We start from the raw sequence: 16778 nt of genomic DNA, 5'->3' as shown, positions 1-16778 counted from the left end.
ATATCATGATGTTACAGTGGTTATTTCTGGGTAATGGAATAAGAAGTGGTTTTTATTTTTGCTTACTTATACAGTATTTTTAATTTTCTAACAACGAAGATTGGGGAAAAGGGACGTCGACACAGAACAATTCCTCTAGTTAGGTAACAGGCGTTTCTAGGTATACCAATACTACCGAAGGTGTCCCCCTAGTGGAAGACGGGACGCGGCGGCCGCTGGAACACCTGATTGCGACTTTTCACATAGCTAATTGTATTCAAGACTTTCCGAGAGAAACAAGAGCCTAAAATTAGTAAGTTATGCTGCTTATTCAAAAATTTTTTAAAAGAGGGGCCCATTGCAAAAGAAAGGAGCAAACCTCACCCTGGGAAGCAGGTGCTACCAATTCTAGGCGCAATCCTTAGATTGACAATTAACTTTTTCAATTGTCAAGGTCGGGGAACTAAGCTTCTTGGGTTTAATTCTCCTCTCTCGCTTTGTGGTAGCTTGTGTTCTAGGTCCAGGTCTAGGTCTAGGTCTAGGCCGCCTGAGTCTCAAATCGAAGGTACAGACAAGGTGAAATAACTGAAGACTCCTGGGGCGCAGCCTGAAGCCTGGAAGAGACACCTGTTGGGAGCGCTAGCACCTCCCCGCGACTCTACGAATCTTCGGTTCCTCTCGGCTCCTCTCAGCTCCTCTTCGGCTGAGTTCGGCCTCGCTCGTCTTCCAGGGCTCGGCTCTCTTCGGCTGCGTTCGGCCGGCTCTCGTCTCGGACTCGGCTCTCTTCGACTGCGTTCGGCCGGCTCTCGTCTCGGACTCGGCTCTCTTCGGCTACGTTCGGCCGCGGCCCTGAAGGGCGCCCATGGAGCCGGGCTTGCCGGCTCGAGAGACAGCAATGGCGCCGCTGCTGGAATATGAGCGGCAGCTGGTGCTGGAACTACTGGAGGCGGACGGGCTGGTAGTGTGCGCCCGCGGGCTCGGCGCGGACCGGCTCCTCTACCACTTCCTCCGGCTGCACTGCCACCCGGCGTGCCTGGTGCTGGTGCTCAACACGCAGCCGGCCGAGGAGGTGCGGCCGCCCGCGCGGGGGGAGGGGACCCCGGGAGCGCCGGGGGCCTCCGGAGCAGACGCAGGCCTCGGCGCGGAGGCCAGGCTTCTGAGGGCGATGCGGGTCCCTGACGCGGGCGGGAAGGCGTTGAATAGGGGTCCCTGAGACAGATGCAGGCCCCTGACGCGGGTGCGGGGACGCTGAGACGGTGGGCGGGGTCCCACGGAGGAGGCAGGACCCTGACATGGGTTCGAGGACCTGAAAGGGTTGGAGGGTCTCTGAGAGGAGTAGGGGAGTCATTTGAGAAGCGTGGAGGTGGGAGGGATTGGAGGTCTCCGAAGAGGGTGGGGAGTTGCCTGGTGGAGGATGTGGAAGGGAATGACGAGGCAGTCCTGAAGTTGGGTACTAAGGGACTGGCTGGAGGTAGAGGAGTGAGGTCCCTAAAAGGGAGCAGTGATGGGGATGGAGGAATCTCTGAAGGGAATGGGGAGACGTGAAAGGAGACGCTGAGGCTGGGGAGAACCCTGTAGGGAAGAGGAGGGACTGGGGGTTCACCCGGGCTGTGGGAAGAGGGGCGTAGGGTCAGAAGGGAGGGGAGCTGGAAGCTGAGGGCATTGGGGAAGGGTACCTGGGTTAGGGAGAGTGGAGAACACTGAGGAAGACAGAAGGGGGATACACCTCTGCCGAGGGGTAGTGACAGGTGACACAGCTTGATCTGACAACTCTGATGAGCCCTTAGATACCTAGAGCAGATGGCCGGAAGGAAAATGCCCCCTGAGAAGAGTGACCACACACTCCTTGACTGATCCATCTAGGTATCCCTAGTGCTTGACTAGGGCTTAGCACAACACAGGGCCCCCCAGGAAAGGTGGTATCAAACTTAAAGGACCAAGGGTCCCATTGACATGATGAAATCCCCTCTAGGGTGGAGCAGGACAGAACTAATAGTCTAAAACACCACCTGGGGAAAGGATTCCCTTGTTGTCTTCTCACATGGTATTTACACTTGGCTTGCAAAGTTGCCTCTGGTGGGCAGTATTTTCTAGGTAGCAGAAGTCTTTTAACTCAGGATTTTAAAAGTCTTTTTTGTTGTCGTTAAACTGCTAATAACATCTCAAGTGCAATGAGTCCTTAGTGCAAACCCTAAAACAAAAACAAAACCTTAGATAAATGTCGATTGTTTGGTTGATCAGCGTAAAGTAGTAATTTAGTTTGTATGTTCATTATTAAGTTCATGATCTCTGAAAAAGGCAGCATATCATTTTAAATACAAATACTGGTAACCTAATAAAAACTTCCCTCTATTAAACGGTCTACTAATCAAGTTTGATTTAATTTAGGAGTATTTTATCAACCAGCTGAAGATAGAAGGAGTTGAACATCTCCCTCGCCGTGTAACAAATGAAATCACAAGTAGCAATCGCTATGAGGTGTACACACAAGGCGGTGTGATATTTGCAACGAGTCGAATACTTGTGGTTGATTTCTTGACTGACAGAATACCTTCAGATTTAATTACTGGTAAGAATTTGAAGCCTTATTGTTATTTGTATGTACGTTTGCACTTTCTTTTTTTCTGTATGTGTCTGTTCCCTCTGCTAAACTCTAAACTAGAACCTTCTTGTGAACAGCATTGGATGTTTTTGTTCAACATTGTGCTTCCAGGTGTTAACACAATACCTGACACATTTTGGATGCTTAGTAAATATTTATGGCCTGAATAAGAAACTAAATGTAAGATTGACGTTTCCTTGTTTTCTAAGCTCATATTCAGTAAATACTTAGTAATTGACAGGCATTTGCTTTTAGAAACTACTCAGATTTGAAATGCTTATAAATATTCTTGATATGTTTCCTAAAATAGTTTGGTTTTCCTCTTTAAAGAATATCTTTTTCCCATGATTTGAAATTTTCAAAAAAATTTTTTTCAGTATAGTGAGCATACAATATTATATTGGTTTCAGGTGTATAGTAATTCAGTATTTTTATAGATTATGCTCCATACAAATTTATTATAAATATTGACTATATTCCCTGTGCTGTACATTACATCCTTAACTTGTTTCTTTTATACCTAATAGTTTGTACCTCTTAATCCCCTTCACCTCTTTTGCCTCTCCCCCCATCCCTCTCCTCACTGGTAACCACTAGTTTGTTGTCTGTTTCTGTTTTGTTATATTTGTTCCTTTGTTTTATTTTTTAGATTCCACATGAAAGTGAAAACACAGTATTTGTCTTTCTCTGCCTGACTACTTCACTTAGCAAAATACCCTCCAGGTCCATCCATGTTGTGGCACGTGGCAAAATTTCATTCTTTTTTATGGCTGAGTGATGTTCCATTGTATATATATTCCACATCTTCTTTATCCATTAATCTATCCATGGACACTTTAGTTGCTTCCGTATCTTGGCTGTTGTAAATAATGCTTCTATGAACATTGGGGTGCATATATCTTTTTAAGTTAATGTTTTTGTTTTCTTCAAATAAATACCCAGGAGTGGAATTGCTGAATCATATGGTACTTCTCTTTTTAGTTTTCTGAGGAACCTCCATACTGTTTTCCATAGTGGCTGCACCAATTTACATTCCCACCAAGAGTACACAAGGGTTCCTTTTTCTCCACACCCTCAAAAAACACTTGTTATTTCTTGTCTTTTTCACAACAGACATTCTGTTAGGTGCGAGGTGATATCTCGTTGTCTGTGTCTGTTGGCCATCTGTATGTCTTCTTTGGAAAAATGCCTATTCAGATCCTCTGCCCATGTTTTAATCAGGTTCTTTGGTTTTTTGATGTTGAGTTGTATGAGTTTTTGGTATATTTTAGATATTAATCTCTTATTGAACTTATTGTTTGCAAATATCTTCTCCCATTCAGTAGGTTGCTTTTTCGTTTTGTTGGTTGGTTTCCTTCGCTGTGCAAAAACTTTTTAGTTTATTTTTGTTTTTGTTTCCCTTGCCTAAGGAGACAGATCCAAAAATTATTGCTAAGACAGATGTCAGAGAGCATACACCCTATGTTTTCTCCTAGGAGTTTTATGGTTTCAGGTCTTACAGTTAGGTCTCTAATCCATTTTGACTTTATTTTTGTATATGGTGTGAGAAAAATCTTCTAATTTCTTTCTTTTACATGTAGTTGTCCAGATTTCCCAACACCAGTTATTGAAGAGACTGTCTTTTCCCCATTGTATATTCTTGACTACTCTGCCGTAGATTAATTGATCATGTGCATGAGTTTATTTGGGAGCTTTCTATTTTGTTGCATTGATCTCTGTGTCTGGTTTTGGGACAGTACATGCTGTTTTGATTACTATAACTTTGTAGTATAGTCTCAAGTCAGGGAACATGATACCTTCAGTGTTGTCCTTTTTTCTCAAGATTGCTTTGGCTATTTAGAGTCTTTTGTGATTCCAATCAAAATTTAGGATTATTTGTTCTAGTTCTATGAAAAATGTCATAGGTATTTTGATGAGGATTGCATTAAATCTGTAGATTGCTTTGGGTAATATGGACATTTTAACAATATTCTTCCAATTCATGAACAAAGGATATATTTCCATTTATTTGTATTGTCTTCAATTTCTTTGATCAATGTCTTATAGTTTTCAGAGTACAGATCTTTCACCTCCATATTAAATTTATAAATAATTTAATTTACTTAATTTAATACCTAAATTTATTCTTAGGTATTTTATTCTTTTTCATTCAGTTGTAAATGGGATTGTTTCTTGATTTCTGTTTCTGATACCTCATTCTTAGTGTATAGAAATACAACAGATTTCTATATTAATCTTATATTCTACAACTTCACTGAATTTACTGAATTTATATATTCTAATCGTTTTTTGGTGGAGTCTTAAGGGTTTTCTATATATAGTATGTCATCTGCAGATAGTGAGTGTTACTTCTTCACTTCCAGTTTGGATACCTTTTATTTCTTCTTCTTGTCTGATTGCTGAGGCTAGGCCTTTCAATATTATGTTAAATAGAAGTGGTGAGAGTGGACCTCCTTGTCGTGTCCCTGATCTTAGAGGAAAAGATTTTAGCTTTCACCATTGAGTATAACATTAGCTGTGGGTTTGTCATAAATGGCTTTTATTATGTTGAGATATGTTCCCTCTATACCAACTTTGTTGAGAGTTTTTATCATGAATGGATTTTGAATTTTGTCAAATGCTTTTTCTGTATCTGTTGAAATGATTATGTGATTCATATCCTTCATTTTGTTAATGGTTCAATATCCACAAATCAAGGTTCAATGTTGAACTATCCTTGCATTCCTGAAATAAATCCCACTTGGTCATGATGTATGATCCTTTTTATATGTTGTTGAATTCAGTTTGCTAATATTTTATTGAGGATTTTACATCTATGTTCATCAGGGATATTGGCCCTTAATTTTCTTTTTTTTTGTAGTATCTTTGTCTGGTTTTGGTATCAGGATAATGCTGGGCTCATAGAATGAGTTGGGAAGTGTTCTATCCCCTTCAATTTTTTGGATAGTTTGAGAAGGATAGGTATTAACTCTCCTAAAATGTTTGGTGGAATTCTCCTGTGAAGTCATCTGGTCCTAGACTTTTCTTTGTTGGGATTTTTTGGTAGTGATTCAATTTATTACTAGTAATTGGTCTCTTTAAATATTTTATTTCTTCCTGATTCAGTATTAGAAGATTGTGTGTTTATAGGGGTTTATCCATTTCTTATAGGTTGTCCAATTTGTTGGTATATAACTCTTAGTATATTCTCTTATGATTATTTGTATTTCTGTGATATCAGTTGTAAGTTTATTTCTTTCAATTCTGATTTATTTATTTGGGCCCTTCCTCTTTTTTTCTTGATGAGTCTGGCTAAAGGATCAATTCCTTTAAATAGAAAATTAGGTTGTTTATTTGAGTTTTTTCTTGTTCCTTGAGGTAGGCCTGTATCACTATAAACTTCGCTCTTAGAACTGCTTTTACTGCATCAGATAGATTCTGGAAAGTTATGTTTCTGTTTTCATTCCTCTCAAGGTATTTTTTAATTTCCTATTTGATTTCTTTGTTGACCCATTGGCTTTTTAGTAGCATCTTATTTAGTCTTCATGTGTTTGTATTTTTCCATTTTTCTTCCCAAAATTGATTTGTAATTTCATACTGTTGTGGTTGGAAAATATCCTTGATATAATTGCAGTCTTCTTAAATTTACTTAAGTAAGGACTTAAGTCTTTCTAGGGTATTTTTCATTTTAGTTATTGTATTCTTCAGTTCTGATTGGTTTTTAAAAATATTTTTCTAGTTCTTTGTTGAAGCTCTCACTATATTCCTCTATTCTTTTCCCAAGTTCAGTGAGCATTTTTATGACTCTTGCTTTAAACTCTTTATCATGTAAATTACTTATCTCTGTTCATTAGGGTTTTTTCTCAGGACTTTATCTTGTTCTTTTGTTTGGAACATATTCTTCTGTCTTCTCATTTTATTTGACTTTCTCTGTTTGTCCCTATGAAGTTAGGCAAAACAGTTACCTATCCCAGTCTTGAATCCATGTCCCTGTGTGGGAGTGTCCCTGTGCAGTCTGCGTGTGCCCAGTGGTTTTGGTGAGAGAGCTGAATATGAAGAGGGCACAGGCCGCGTCTTCTCCCAGGGTCCACTGGCAGAGCCACCTTGGTGGGGGATAGGGCTGGAGCAGGAGGGGCTGGATTAAGAGCTTGGTGTAGGCTGGGGTGGTCAGACAGGGCCGCCAGAGCACCAGGCAGTTTTCAATCTGCTGCCTCTGCTGAGACTGGGAGCAAACAAGTCTGTGCTTACTCACTCTCTTCAAGAGTGGAGTCTTGGTTTCCTACAGCCCACTGGTTAGCCCCACTGGTTTCCAAACCAGCCAGGGGGGCCTGTCTTCCCAGTGCTGGACCCCAGGCTAGGGTATTGATGTGGGCCTCAAACCCCTCACTCTTTAGGGAGGATCCCTGAGCTTGTGACATCCCCGTCCTTTACTGGGTCACCCACCAGGGGCGTGGGTCCAACTAGATCTCTTTTCCTCCCCTCCTACCAGACTCCATGGGGTTCTTTCTTCACAGCCTTGGTTGTAAAAGACCCGTTCTACTAGTCTTCAGGTCGTTCTCAGAGAGTTGCTCTGCATGTGGTTGTAGTTTTGATCTGTTCATGGGGAGTGGTGAGCTCAGGGTCTTCCTACTCCACCATCTTGATCCCACCTCTCTCCCATGATTGAAATTAAACCAATTAGTTGCTTAATTATTTTGAGAAGAATGATTTAATTTTAGCCAGAATTAATATAGAAAAGGAGTCATTTTTCATTATTATTTGTCCTTTTGGAAACCTTTTCTGATTTCCCCATGCTTCTCCCCAGTGAGAGCACTTCAGAACACCACACTGTATTTGCCTATTTATTTGTCTGTCTCGCTCATGAGATGACAAGCTTCCTAAGAGTAAGGAACAACTTGTTCATCCCAGGACAAGTAACTGGTACATAGTAGGCACCAAACACATACATATTGGGTGAGTGATGCATGTATTTACAACAATTTTTAATGAACTTTCGAAGGGCAGAGAGGTTCTGGAATTCATAATTGTCCTTCCTACCATATCTTTCACGTTGCCCTGAACCTAGAAGACCCTCAAGAAATATTTAATGCATAAATGTATGAATGAATGTTTTATATGGTTCATGGTGAACTGATTATTGGAAAGTTTTGTTATACTTTTGTATTTATCATTGTTATAAGCCCTGGCAGGGCTGTACAGCTGAGGTCAGACTCACTTGACTTTGAAGGGTAATGCCACTGCTTACAAGCAAGTTACTGTACTTAATTTTCACAAGCCTCAGTTTTCTCATTGCTTAAATTGAGAAAATAGTGCCTTGTAAACTTATCAAGGATTAAATGAGGTAAAATAAATAATTGCTTAGTATACTGCCTGGTACATAGTAAATCATAAATAATAGCAAAAAATTGGCTCTTTATAACTAGAAATCTTGATACATTGTAAAGTCTTTTACTGTTTGCTGCTTTCTTATAAATTTAGCTTTATGTTTCCTTATTTTTTCAGTTGATAAAACAAAAAAAATGTATTGAAATGACCACTAGATGTCAGTATTACTCTGTGTCTCCCAGTAACACTTCAACCTAATTAGGCAGAGAGCAATCTGAATCAAAGAAATATCCAAAGTATAGTTTATAGGTAGTTCCTAATTAAAAAGTGCAAAATGCCATTCCTGTTTCTGATCAAGTCCCAGCCAGTAATGAAGCTGGAGCTGTTACTGCTGCTTGGCTGAATGGAATGCAAATGAGTGGCAGAAATGAATTCCTTCAAATGCCACACCCCCTGGGATCATCCTGTACCCCCTCAACCCCCCAGCCCCTGGAGGAACTTTCACCATAGCTCTTACGGACCAGAGTGTCCCAGAAGCATGGAACCCCCTAGAAAATCTTGAATGTACCAGCCCTAACTTGTTCCCCTGTCGCTACCCAGTGTCACCACCATACCCCACCCTAGGCGTCCCTGCCAACACAACTCCTCAATAGTGGGAGAACTGTGAAAATATCTCCCCAGATTGTACTTTCAAAAGAATGGGGCAGGAGGATGCTTTCATTGTTAAAACAGATCCTGACATCTCTAAATAGAACTCAGAACACACTTTCCGTGGGAAACTTTAAAAAAAAAGGTTACATGTTAGATTTGTGTACCCGGTGCTGTAATTCAGCTTTATATGCATTCAACATTATTAACATTAAATGTTAGTAAACGTTGCGTTGAGTAACCGTCCCTTATTTGGCAGGAATGAGGTCGGTGCTGAAGACAGAAAGACGACAGGACGGTAGGGTGCGCTCCTGAGTTAGGTGGCTTCTGGGTCTGAGCTCACCTTCACCAGCTGCCAGCTGTGTGACCTTGGGCAAGTTTCTTCATTTCTGTATGACTCGGTTTTCGCATCTGTAAATTGGAGACGTAATCGTACCTTCCTCCTAGGATTATTGTGAGGATGAACTGAGATAATGTATGTAAAATTCTTAGCATCACACATGGCACATAGTAAGCATTCTCTGATTACTACTTATGATGTTCTGGTCCTCAAGCAATTTAGTGGAGGAGACAGGTGTAAAGAAGTAATTACAGTGCAGCATGAGATACAAAGTGTTGTGGGAGCATAAAAATGTGGGACTAGAATTGCCCCAGAAACCTAACCTGCTTGTATTTTTTTAAAGGGGGAGGTGTGGTCCTCGGATGATGTCATTTAACAGGAAGGACATGGCTTTGTTTTCAGGCACTCATGATTTGGAACCTTTGGTCTGCCATTTACTTGCGAAGTGACCTTGGTCAAGTTGCTTCCCTTTCCTGGTCTCATAGTAATACCTACCCCATAGAGTTATTGTGAGGATTCAATGAAATAAAAATCTATAGAAGTACCTAACCCCAGTGCCCGGGATAGAATATTAGTTCTCTTCTCCTCCTCCTTCTAGATTCCAAAAGAAATGACAACCTTTTGGAGCACACCATTTTCTTAACTTGAGATTCACCTTTTCTTTTGAAGTCCATTTTTATTATTTCTAACTTTATGTCATATTTCAGTCCAGGACAACAACTCTGGCCCAATAGAGTACTTGGAAAAACCTACCTGCTAGGTACAGAATATTTTATGAGCAGTAAATTAGTTATGTACACATACTGGTATTACTGAAAATCTTTTGTCTACAAAGTCCTAAATAGCACTGTTAATTTTTACCATATTTGAAAAACAATTTGCTTAGCTAGAATAAATTTTAGCTCCATCCACCTCAATCTAAAATTTAAACACCAAAATAATAGAATCTGAATTGAGTCTATTGAACTACTAGGAGTCTTGGGTTACTATTGGTGTCATTTTCCAGATCCTAGGAGTGATGAGAGTGGGAGCAAAAACATGCGAGTGCATTTATAGCAAATATATATGGTAACTGGCTTGGTTTAGGTCTAAAAGACTGAGAATTGTCATAGAATAATTGAGTTTTTGATCCAGAAATGACATCTATGCACTCTTATGTCATCTCATGTCTCTCCCTAATTTTCCATGAATCCCACTGCACCACAATGGCATGTGTGTATCATACATACATATGAGAGATCATCTGGTCCAGTACTCTAATTTTATAATTAAGGAAACACATATGGTTGTCCTTGTTTTTGAGATTCAGAGGTGTCATTATCACACCCACCCCACAAAACAGATGTTTAAGCATATTCGTTAAAGATTTTTATTTCAGATGGACTAATTTACCTTTCAATTGAGTATACTCTGATTCTGAAAGTTGAATTCTTCTAATAAGTGATGGAGATGTTGCCCAAACTTCTGAAAGGCAGCTATTTTGCATAGTTCACATCTGACTCATACATAAAAGAATGAGTGACCTGCTTTGCTTTCAGAAATTCTTCCTCCACCAGGCCAGACATGCCCCACCCCAGGGCCTTTGCTCTTATCATTCCCTTGCCCGGAACTCCCTTGGCCCACATGGTCACAAGGCTCACCTCCTCGTCTCCATCCAGGCTTTACTCACTTAAGACCTCAGTGAGGTCACCCTATCTAAAATTGCAAACCCTAAAAAATGCAACAAACTAGTGAATATAACAAAAAAGAAGCAGACCCACAGATACAGAGAACAAGTGAGTGGTTACCAGTGGGGAGAGGGAAGGGGAGGGGCCAGATAGGGGTAGGGGAGTAAGAGGTACAAACTATTATAAGCCACAAGGCTATATTGTACAACACGGGGAGTATAGCCAATATTTTATAATAACTATAAATGTAGTATAACCTTTAAAAATTGTGAATCACTATATCGTACATCTGTAACTTATATTGTACGTCAACTGTACTTCAATTTTTTAAAAGATTAAATAAGAGAATTGCAAACTACCACCCCTCGCATACTCTCTCTCTTCTTCCTCTGATCCGTTTTTTCTCCTCAGCACTTATCCCTTCTAACCTACTAAATATTTAACTTATTTGTATTGTTTATTGTAAATGCCACAGGACAGCTTTACGTGTTTTGTTCATGGCTGTATCCCCAACCTCGAACAGAGCTTGCCCATGCTCAAGTAGGCATTCAAGAAAACTGTGATGAATCAATGAAAGCGAGCATGAAAATGACACGTCTTTTCTGTACTTTAAATTATGATTCCCCCCTCCACCCTGCCCAGGCATCTTGGTGTATAGAGCTCACAGAATAATCGAGTCTTGTCAAGAAGCATTCATCTTGCGCCTCTTCCGACAGAAAAACAAACGTGGTTTTATTAAAGCTTTCACAGACAACGCTATTGCCTTTGACACCGGCTTTTGTCATGTGGAGAGAGTGATGAGAAATCTTTTCGTAAGGAAGCTGTATCTGTGGCCAAGGTAAATAGCATTATGTGACCAGTTTCTGCGAGAGAACCTGCCAGAATTTAATTTTGCCCTGTAATGTAAAATTTACTGTCATTGCACTTGATACACGCTAGCCAGGTTCATAACAAGTGCATCCAAATATAAATAAATGGTCACCACATTTGTGATTCTTTTAACAGGAGAGAGAGATTTGATAGTTATTTTTCTGGTAGCCCAGGGCTATCACTTTCTTGTACATTTAGTGAAACCACCCAGGGATCTAGAGGCTCACATACACAACAGCTTTAGGTGAACTGCAGATTTACTGGCTAAGATTCCAACTTCCACTTTGAGGGAAATAAAGCACCAAGATTTTGAAAAATTTATGTAAATTTCTAGGAAAAACATAAGGTATCAATTTTCAAAACATTTTGCAACCTATGCTAATATGTATTTTGGTTATACTGTATGGTATTTGAGAGTAGTTATTGCAGTCTTTTTCCTTTTCTGATTATACCTTACTTCAGGGATTGACACACTTTTCCTGTAAAGGGCCAGAGAGTAAATATTTTAGGCTTTGCAGGCCATGCACCTGTCACAATTATTCAACTCTGCTGTGACAGTGTGAAAGCAGGCATAGACAATACATAAACAGTGGGCGTGGCTGTGTGCCAATAAGACTATTTGTAAAAACAGGCACTGGGTTTAGCGCAGACCATAATTTGCTGATCCCTGCCTTATTTGAGTAATACTTCCATTCATAGAGGTTGAAAGTATTCCTGAAAACACTGTCATTTGGCTTTCCGTTTTGTTTCTTAATTGCAGTTACAAAAAGCTATTAGAGTATTAAACTGAGACCAGAAACACATAGCTCTTGCAACTCTAGAAAAAATTTGAAAAATGTTTGTCTCTTTAGGTTCCATGTAGCAGTAAACTCATTTTTAGAACAGCATAAACCCGAAGTCGTAGAAATTCATGTTTCTATGACACCTGCCATGCTTGCTATACAGACTGCTATTCTGGACATTCTAAATGCATGTCTAAAGGAACTAAAATGCCATAACCCGTCGCTTGAAGTTGAAGATTTATCTTTAGAAAATGCTATTGGAAAACCTTTTGACAAGGTACTCTATTTCTTTTCCTTTTTAAGCACCGTTTGTTATGTTGTAATTTTTAAGAATGCAAGTTATTTTAATATTTACAATGTTCTTAATAGGAATTTGCTGTTATTTTTAAATTAAATTGGAGGTGATTTAAAGTAGTTTCTTTGGTTTACTGGAAAGTAATTTGTAGTAGAATACGTTGATTGGCATATAAGCACAAATTTTTGCAGTTATATGGTGATTATCTCTTATTTTAAGTATATGTAAGAGAACGCTGAATAACATTTTGCTCTGAAATAGCACCATTTGGATAGCTGCAGGTAGAAAAGTTTACATAAGAATCCTTCAAAATTTATGATCTCTTATTTGGAATAAAAATAATTTGGATGAGTTTTGATTACTGAGGAATGTGACTCTTGCTCTGTCTTAAAATTACATTCTGAATTGAGAAAATGGTAAGACTTTAGTGCAAGGAATTTTTATCTAACTAATTTTTTCATCATAGATCAATATTAATTCCGATATGTAAATGTCTAAGATTGAATTGTACCTACAGAAAATGCTGACTTTTTAAAAATTCCAGGCAGCTTTTTTTTCATATTTTGATAGAACAAGTTCTTTTCTTTCAAACTCTGAATCAACCTCTTTGTCACTGGAAATAATGCATATTGATTTTTAAAAAAAGAAAATTTAAGTCCTCATTTTTCTGATTCTGCCAAAGTCATTTTACTATGAAATAATGATACATAAAAGTAATTCCATGTGTTGTGTGCCTGTTTTTAAAGTAAAGTTTATTATAATTTAGTGCATTGTATACCAAAAAAAAAAAAACTCTGACATTCTTTTGGTAGAATGTATATGTCCTTAGAAAACCAAAATATAACCAGATATGTTTTGCACTAAATTTCTGTTTATCATCACCTGCCCAGTGAAAGTCAAAGTATTGTTTTAGGTGTTCTTTTAGTAACCAAAACAAAATATAGACATAATTTGCACTTGTTAGAAAATTTGTAGATGATTTTACAAAAGAAGCATGTAGATGATTTTTACAAAAGATGATATACAAAAGAGTTATATGTCCCAGTTTATCTAGGACAGTCCCAGTATCTGCCTGTTATCCTGGAGTAATTATTAATAGTATCATTTCATTTTCACAAGAGTTCCAGTTTGGACAATAGATTATTTGGTCATCCAAATATATATTACTCCTGCTCAGTATTAAACATGTTAGACAAGATGCTATGTAGTAAAACCGCTTCTGAATCATGCTACATTATCCCTTTTAGTTACAGAATCAGCTTGTGAAGGAAACGTGCATATGTATAGCTGTGGATATGTAGATACCTACATAGTATATACATAAAGCTGTTCTGTGTTTTAGGCAACTTCAGGATCTTAAAACGTATTCAAATTTAGTTAGTTGTTAATTTAACAAATATTTTCCTATACATGAATCACACTCAAAGAAAAAAACTAAATATTTTATTATACCAACAGACTAAGGTCCACTGTTATTTAATTTGATTCCATGTAGTTTCCCTAGTTTATGTGCTCTGCTTCCTCGTGCAGCTGGATCTCACATCTCTATCCACCCAGGATGGGGTCTCGACCAAACTTGGCAGAAATTGAATGTATCTGAGCTACATGCTTTCATTCTTCATCAAAGCAAATAATTGATCATCTGATGTTTATCAGGCCTTTTTTCTCCTAATAATGTAAATAGGGGTAACTATGAATTGACTCTATCTGATCATAAAGATTCTAGTGATGACACTCTGCTCTATATTTGAAAAATTAAACATTATTATTAGAATCTTATGAACTTAAATTTTCTATCCACTTCCTCAGGAGATCATGTTTTATTATTGTGGCAAAATATACATAACAAAGTTTACCATTTTAACCATTTTTATGTGTACAAGGGATAATGTTTGTTGAAAGTGTAATTTGTATTATAGCTATATTGAGCATCTTCTAGCAGTCCTAATTTTTTTCTTGTTTTAGACAATCCGCCACTATCTGGACCCTTTGTGGCACCAGCTTGGAGCCAAGACTAAATCCTTGGTTCAGGATTTGAAGATATTACGAACTTTGCTGCAGTATCTTTCTCAGTATGATTGCATCACATTTCTTCATCTTCTGGAATCTCTCAGAGCAACAGAGAAGGCATTTGGTCAGAATTCAGGTGGGAGATAAAAATACTAATATTATCCTAAGAGCTCATTTGAATGAAGTACTGGGTTTTTGGGGGGAATCAGGTGTGGGGAGTGCTATATTCAGCTACATGGTATACTAAGATTTCAAATTACCTTTTATGTTCATAGCACAAGGATGTAGGTTTTATTGATAGCTAATGTTTCCACTTACTTCTGTTCTGTATAAGAATAAATATTCATATCCGTTCCAAGCAATTTTATTTCTAGCAAAGACTGTGTATATCACAGGCAGTCCCCAACTTAGAAATAGGTTGTGTTCTGGAAGTTTAGTTGTTATGAACTTAAAATTAATATTCCCCGAAGAAACAGGAAGGGAATATGGAGTTTCATCAGCTGAAGTGCTGAAGAATGAGAAGAAGACGTTTGTAGGGAAACATACATACACGGCTGTCCACCGTCTTGTTTTTCTACCAGTCACATCCTTCCCCCACTACTGTGATCTTTCTCACTGGGTAAACCAGTGTTTTCTAAAGTGTGGTCCAGGGGCCCTGGGGCCAAGATTTAATACAAATAATATTTCTTAACTGCTTCACCAGGAATATTCTTGAGTAATAAACTACAAATGCATAGCATTGAGGAACATACTGACTGCTAGTACGCTTTGGTTCCACTGCCTTCATCTGTGCTTGGGCACCAGCAGCGATACCCGCCGATGCTTTTGCACCATCATTGGAAATGTCAACACAGTGGAAAAAAGTCAAATAATGAGTTAGTATTATTATGAGAGTAGTTTTGAGGTCACAGACCCCTTCCCCCCTAAAAACATCTTGGGGGCCCCCAGGGGTCTATAGGCTGTACTTTGAAAACCATGGTCTAGCCAAACAGTGACAGAGGCCATAACAAGGGAGAAGGTGTGGTTGGGAGATGAATAAGCTGGTGACCGGTTGATAAACAGATCATGTGACCTTCAGAGATTCTCTGAAGTAAACTATAAATTGAAGGCTTTTTTTTTAAACTTTCCTTATTAGGTTGGCTGTTTCTTGACTCCAGCACCTCAATGTTTGTAAATGCTCGAGCAAGGGTTTATCATGTTCCAGATGCCAAAATGAGTAAAAAAGGCAAACTGCCTGAAAAACTGGAGATTAAAGAAGAACAAGGTATCTTGTATGCTTAAGTCTTCAAACGTGTCTTTTATTTAAGTATTTGGTGTGGAAATGCTTATCAAGTTACTACAGTATAACTTTAAATCTCCTTCGGCTGTGTGAAAAATGTGTGACTGCATGTTAATTATATGTTATATGTAACATATATAATGTACGGTAAAAGTATTTGGTATGGATTCATTGCCAGGGGATTCCAAATAACAAATGCCAAATATCAATCAAGAGTATTCTTGCTAGGACTTCCCTGGTGGTCCAGTGGTAAAGAATCCGCCTTCCAATGCAGGGGATGTGGGTTCAATCCCTGGTCAGGGAACTAAGATTCCCACATGCCACGGGGCAACTAAGCCTGCATGCCACAACTGAGCTCGCACGCCTCAACTAGTGAGCCTGTGTGCCGCCAACTACAGAGCCCATGCGCTCTGGAGCCCTTGCGCCACAACGAGAGAAGAGAAAACCACCACGCCACAACTAGAGAGAAGCCCGCACACCACAATGAAGAGCCCGCGTGCTGCAACGAAAGATCCCGCACGCTGCAACTAAGACGTAATGCAAAAAAGAGTATTCTTACTACTACGTAGGAATTATAGATTTTTTTTTTTAAACTTCGGAATAATTACTATTTGGGGACTTGAAGTCTTAGTGGGACGTTTTAACATCCGTTTTAGCTTTTAGGGGACATAAATACTAGAATGAGGCAAATAATGGATTTTATTTCACACTCATCTAGTAGGTATAATAAATATCGTTAGTTTTTTAAAGCATGGGATAGGGTTAATGTTTACTTTCTGCCTAGTTCAAAGGTCTATTTCAAAACTTAATTAAATACATTAGTAATATGTTTGAGTACTTACAGAAATAAAAGTTTTATTGTTGTTTGCTTATATCCCATGTTCAGGATTGTGAAAATCTTGGGTATTTTAGAAATAATAAATACTGTTATTTTAGAAATAAGAAATACCAAGTCCTTTATTTTGTGTAGCAGTTTATATATAATGTCACAGTTGACAACTA

The 16778-nt window shown here is 38.8% G+C and overlaps 1 protein-coding gene across 1 annotated transcript in view; it reads left to right on the top strand.

Annotated features, from left to right (window-relative positions):
• Positions 1-826: 826 nt before the first annotated feature.
• Positions 827-16778, top strand: part of ERCC4 (ERCC excision repair 4, endonuclease catalytic subunit) — a 36950-nt gene continuing 20998 nt past the window's right edge. The window contains exons 1-6 of the mRNA XM_007188371.2: positions 827-1048; positions 2368-2548; positions 11183-11378; positions 12262-12469; positions 14453-14633; positions 15633-15761. Coding sequence (XP_007188433.2) covers positions 842-1048; positions 2368-2548; positions 11183-11378; positions 12262-12469; positions 14453-14633; positions 15633-15761 — 1102 coding nt within the window. The 5' untranslated portion in view covers positions 827-841. The remainder of the gene's footprint in view (positions 1049-2367; positions 2549-11182; positions 11379-12261; positions 12470-14452; positions 14634-15632; positions 15762-16778) is intronic.

Source organism: Balaenoptera acutorostrata, chromosome 15 (genome assembly GCF_949987535.1).
Source record: "Balaenoptera acutorostrata chromosome 15, mBalAcu1.1, whole genome shotgun sequence".
Taxonomy (NCBI): domain Eukaryota; kingdom Metazoa; phylum Chordata; class Mammalia; order Artiodactyla; family Balaenopteridae; genus Balaenoptera; species Balaenoptera acutorostrata.
The sequence above is the reverse complement of the archived record's forward strand: the minus strand, read 5'-3'. Positions and strand labels throughout refer to the sequence as shown.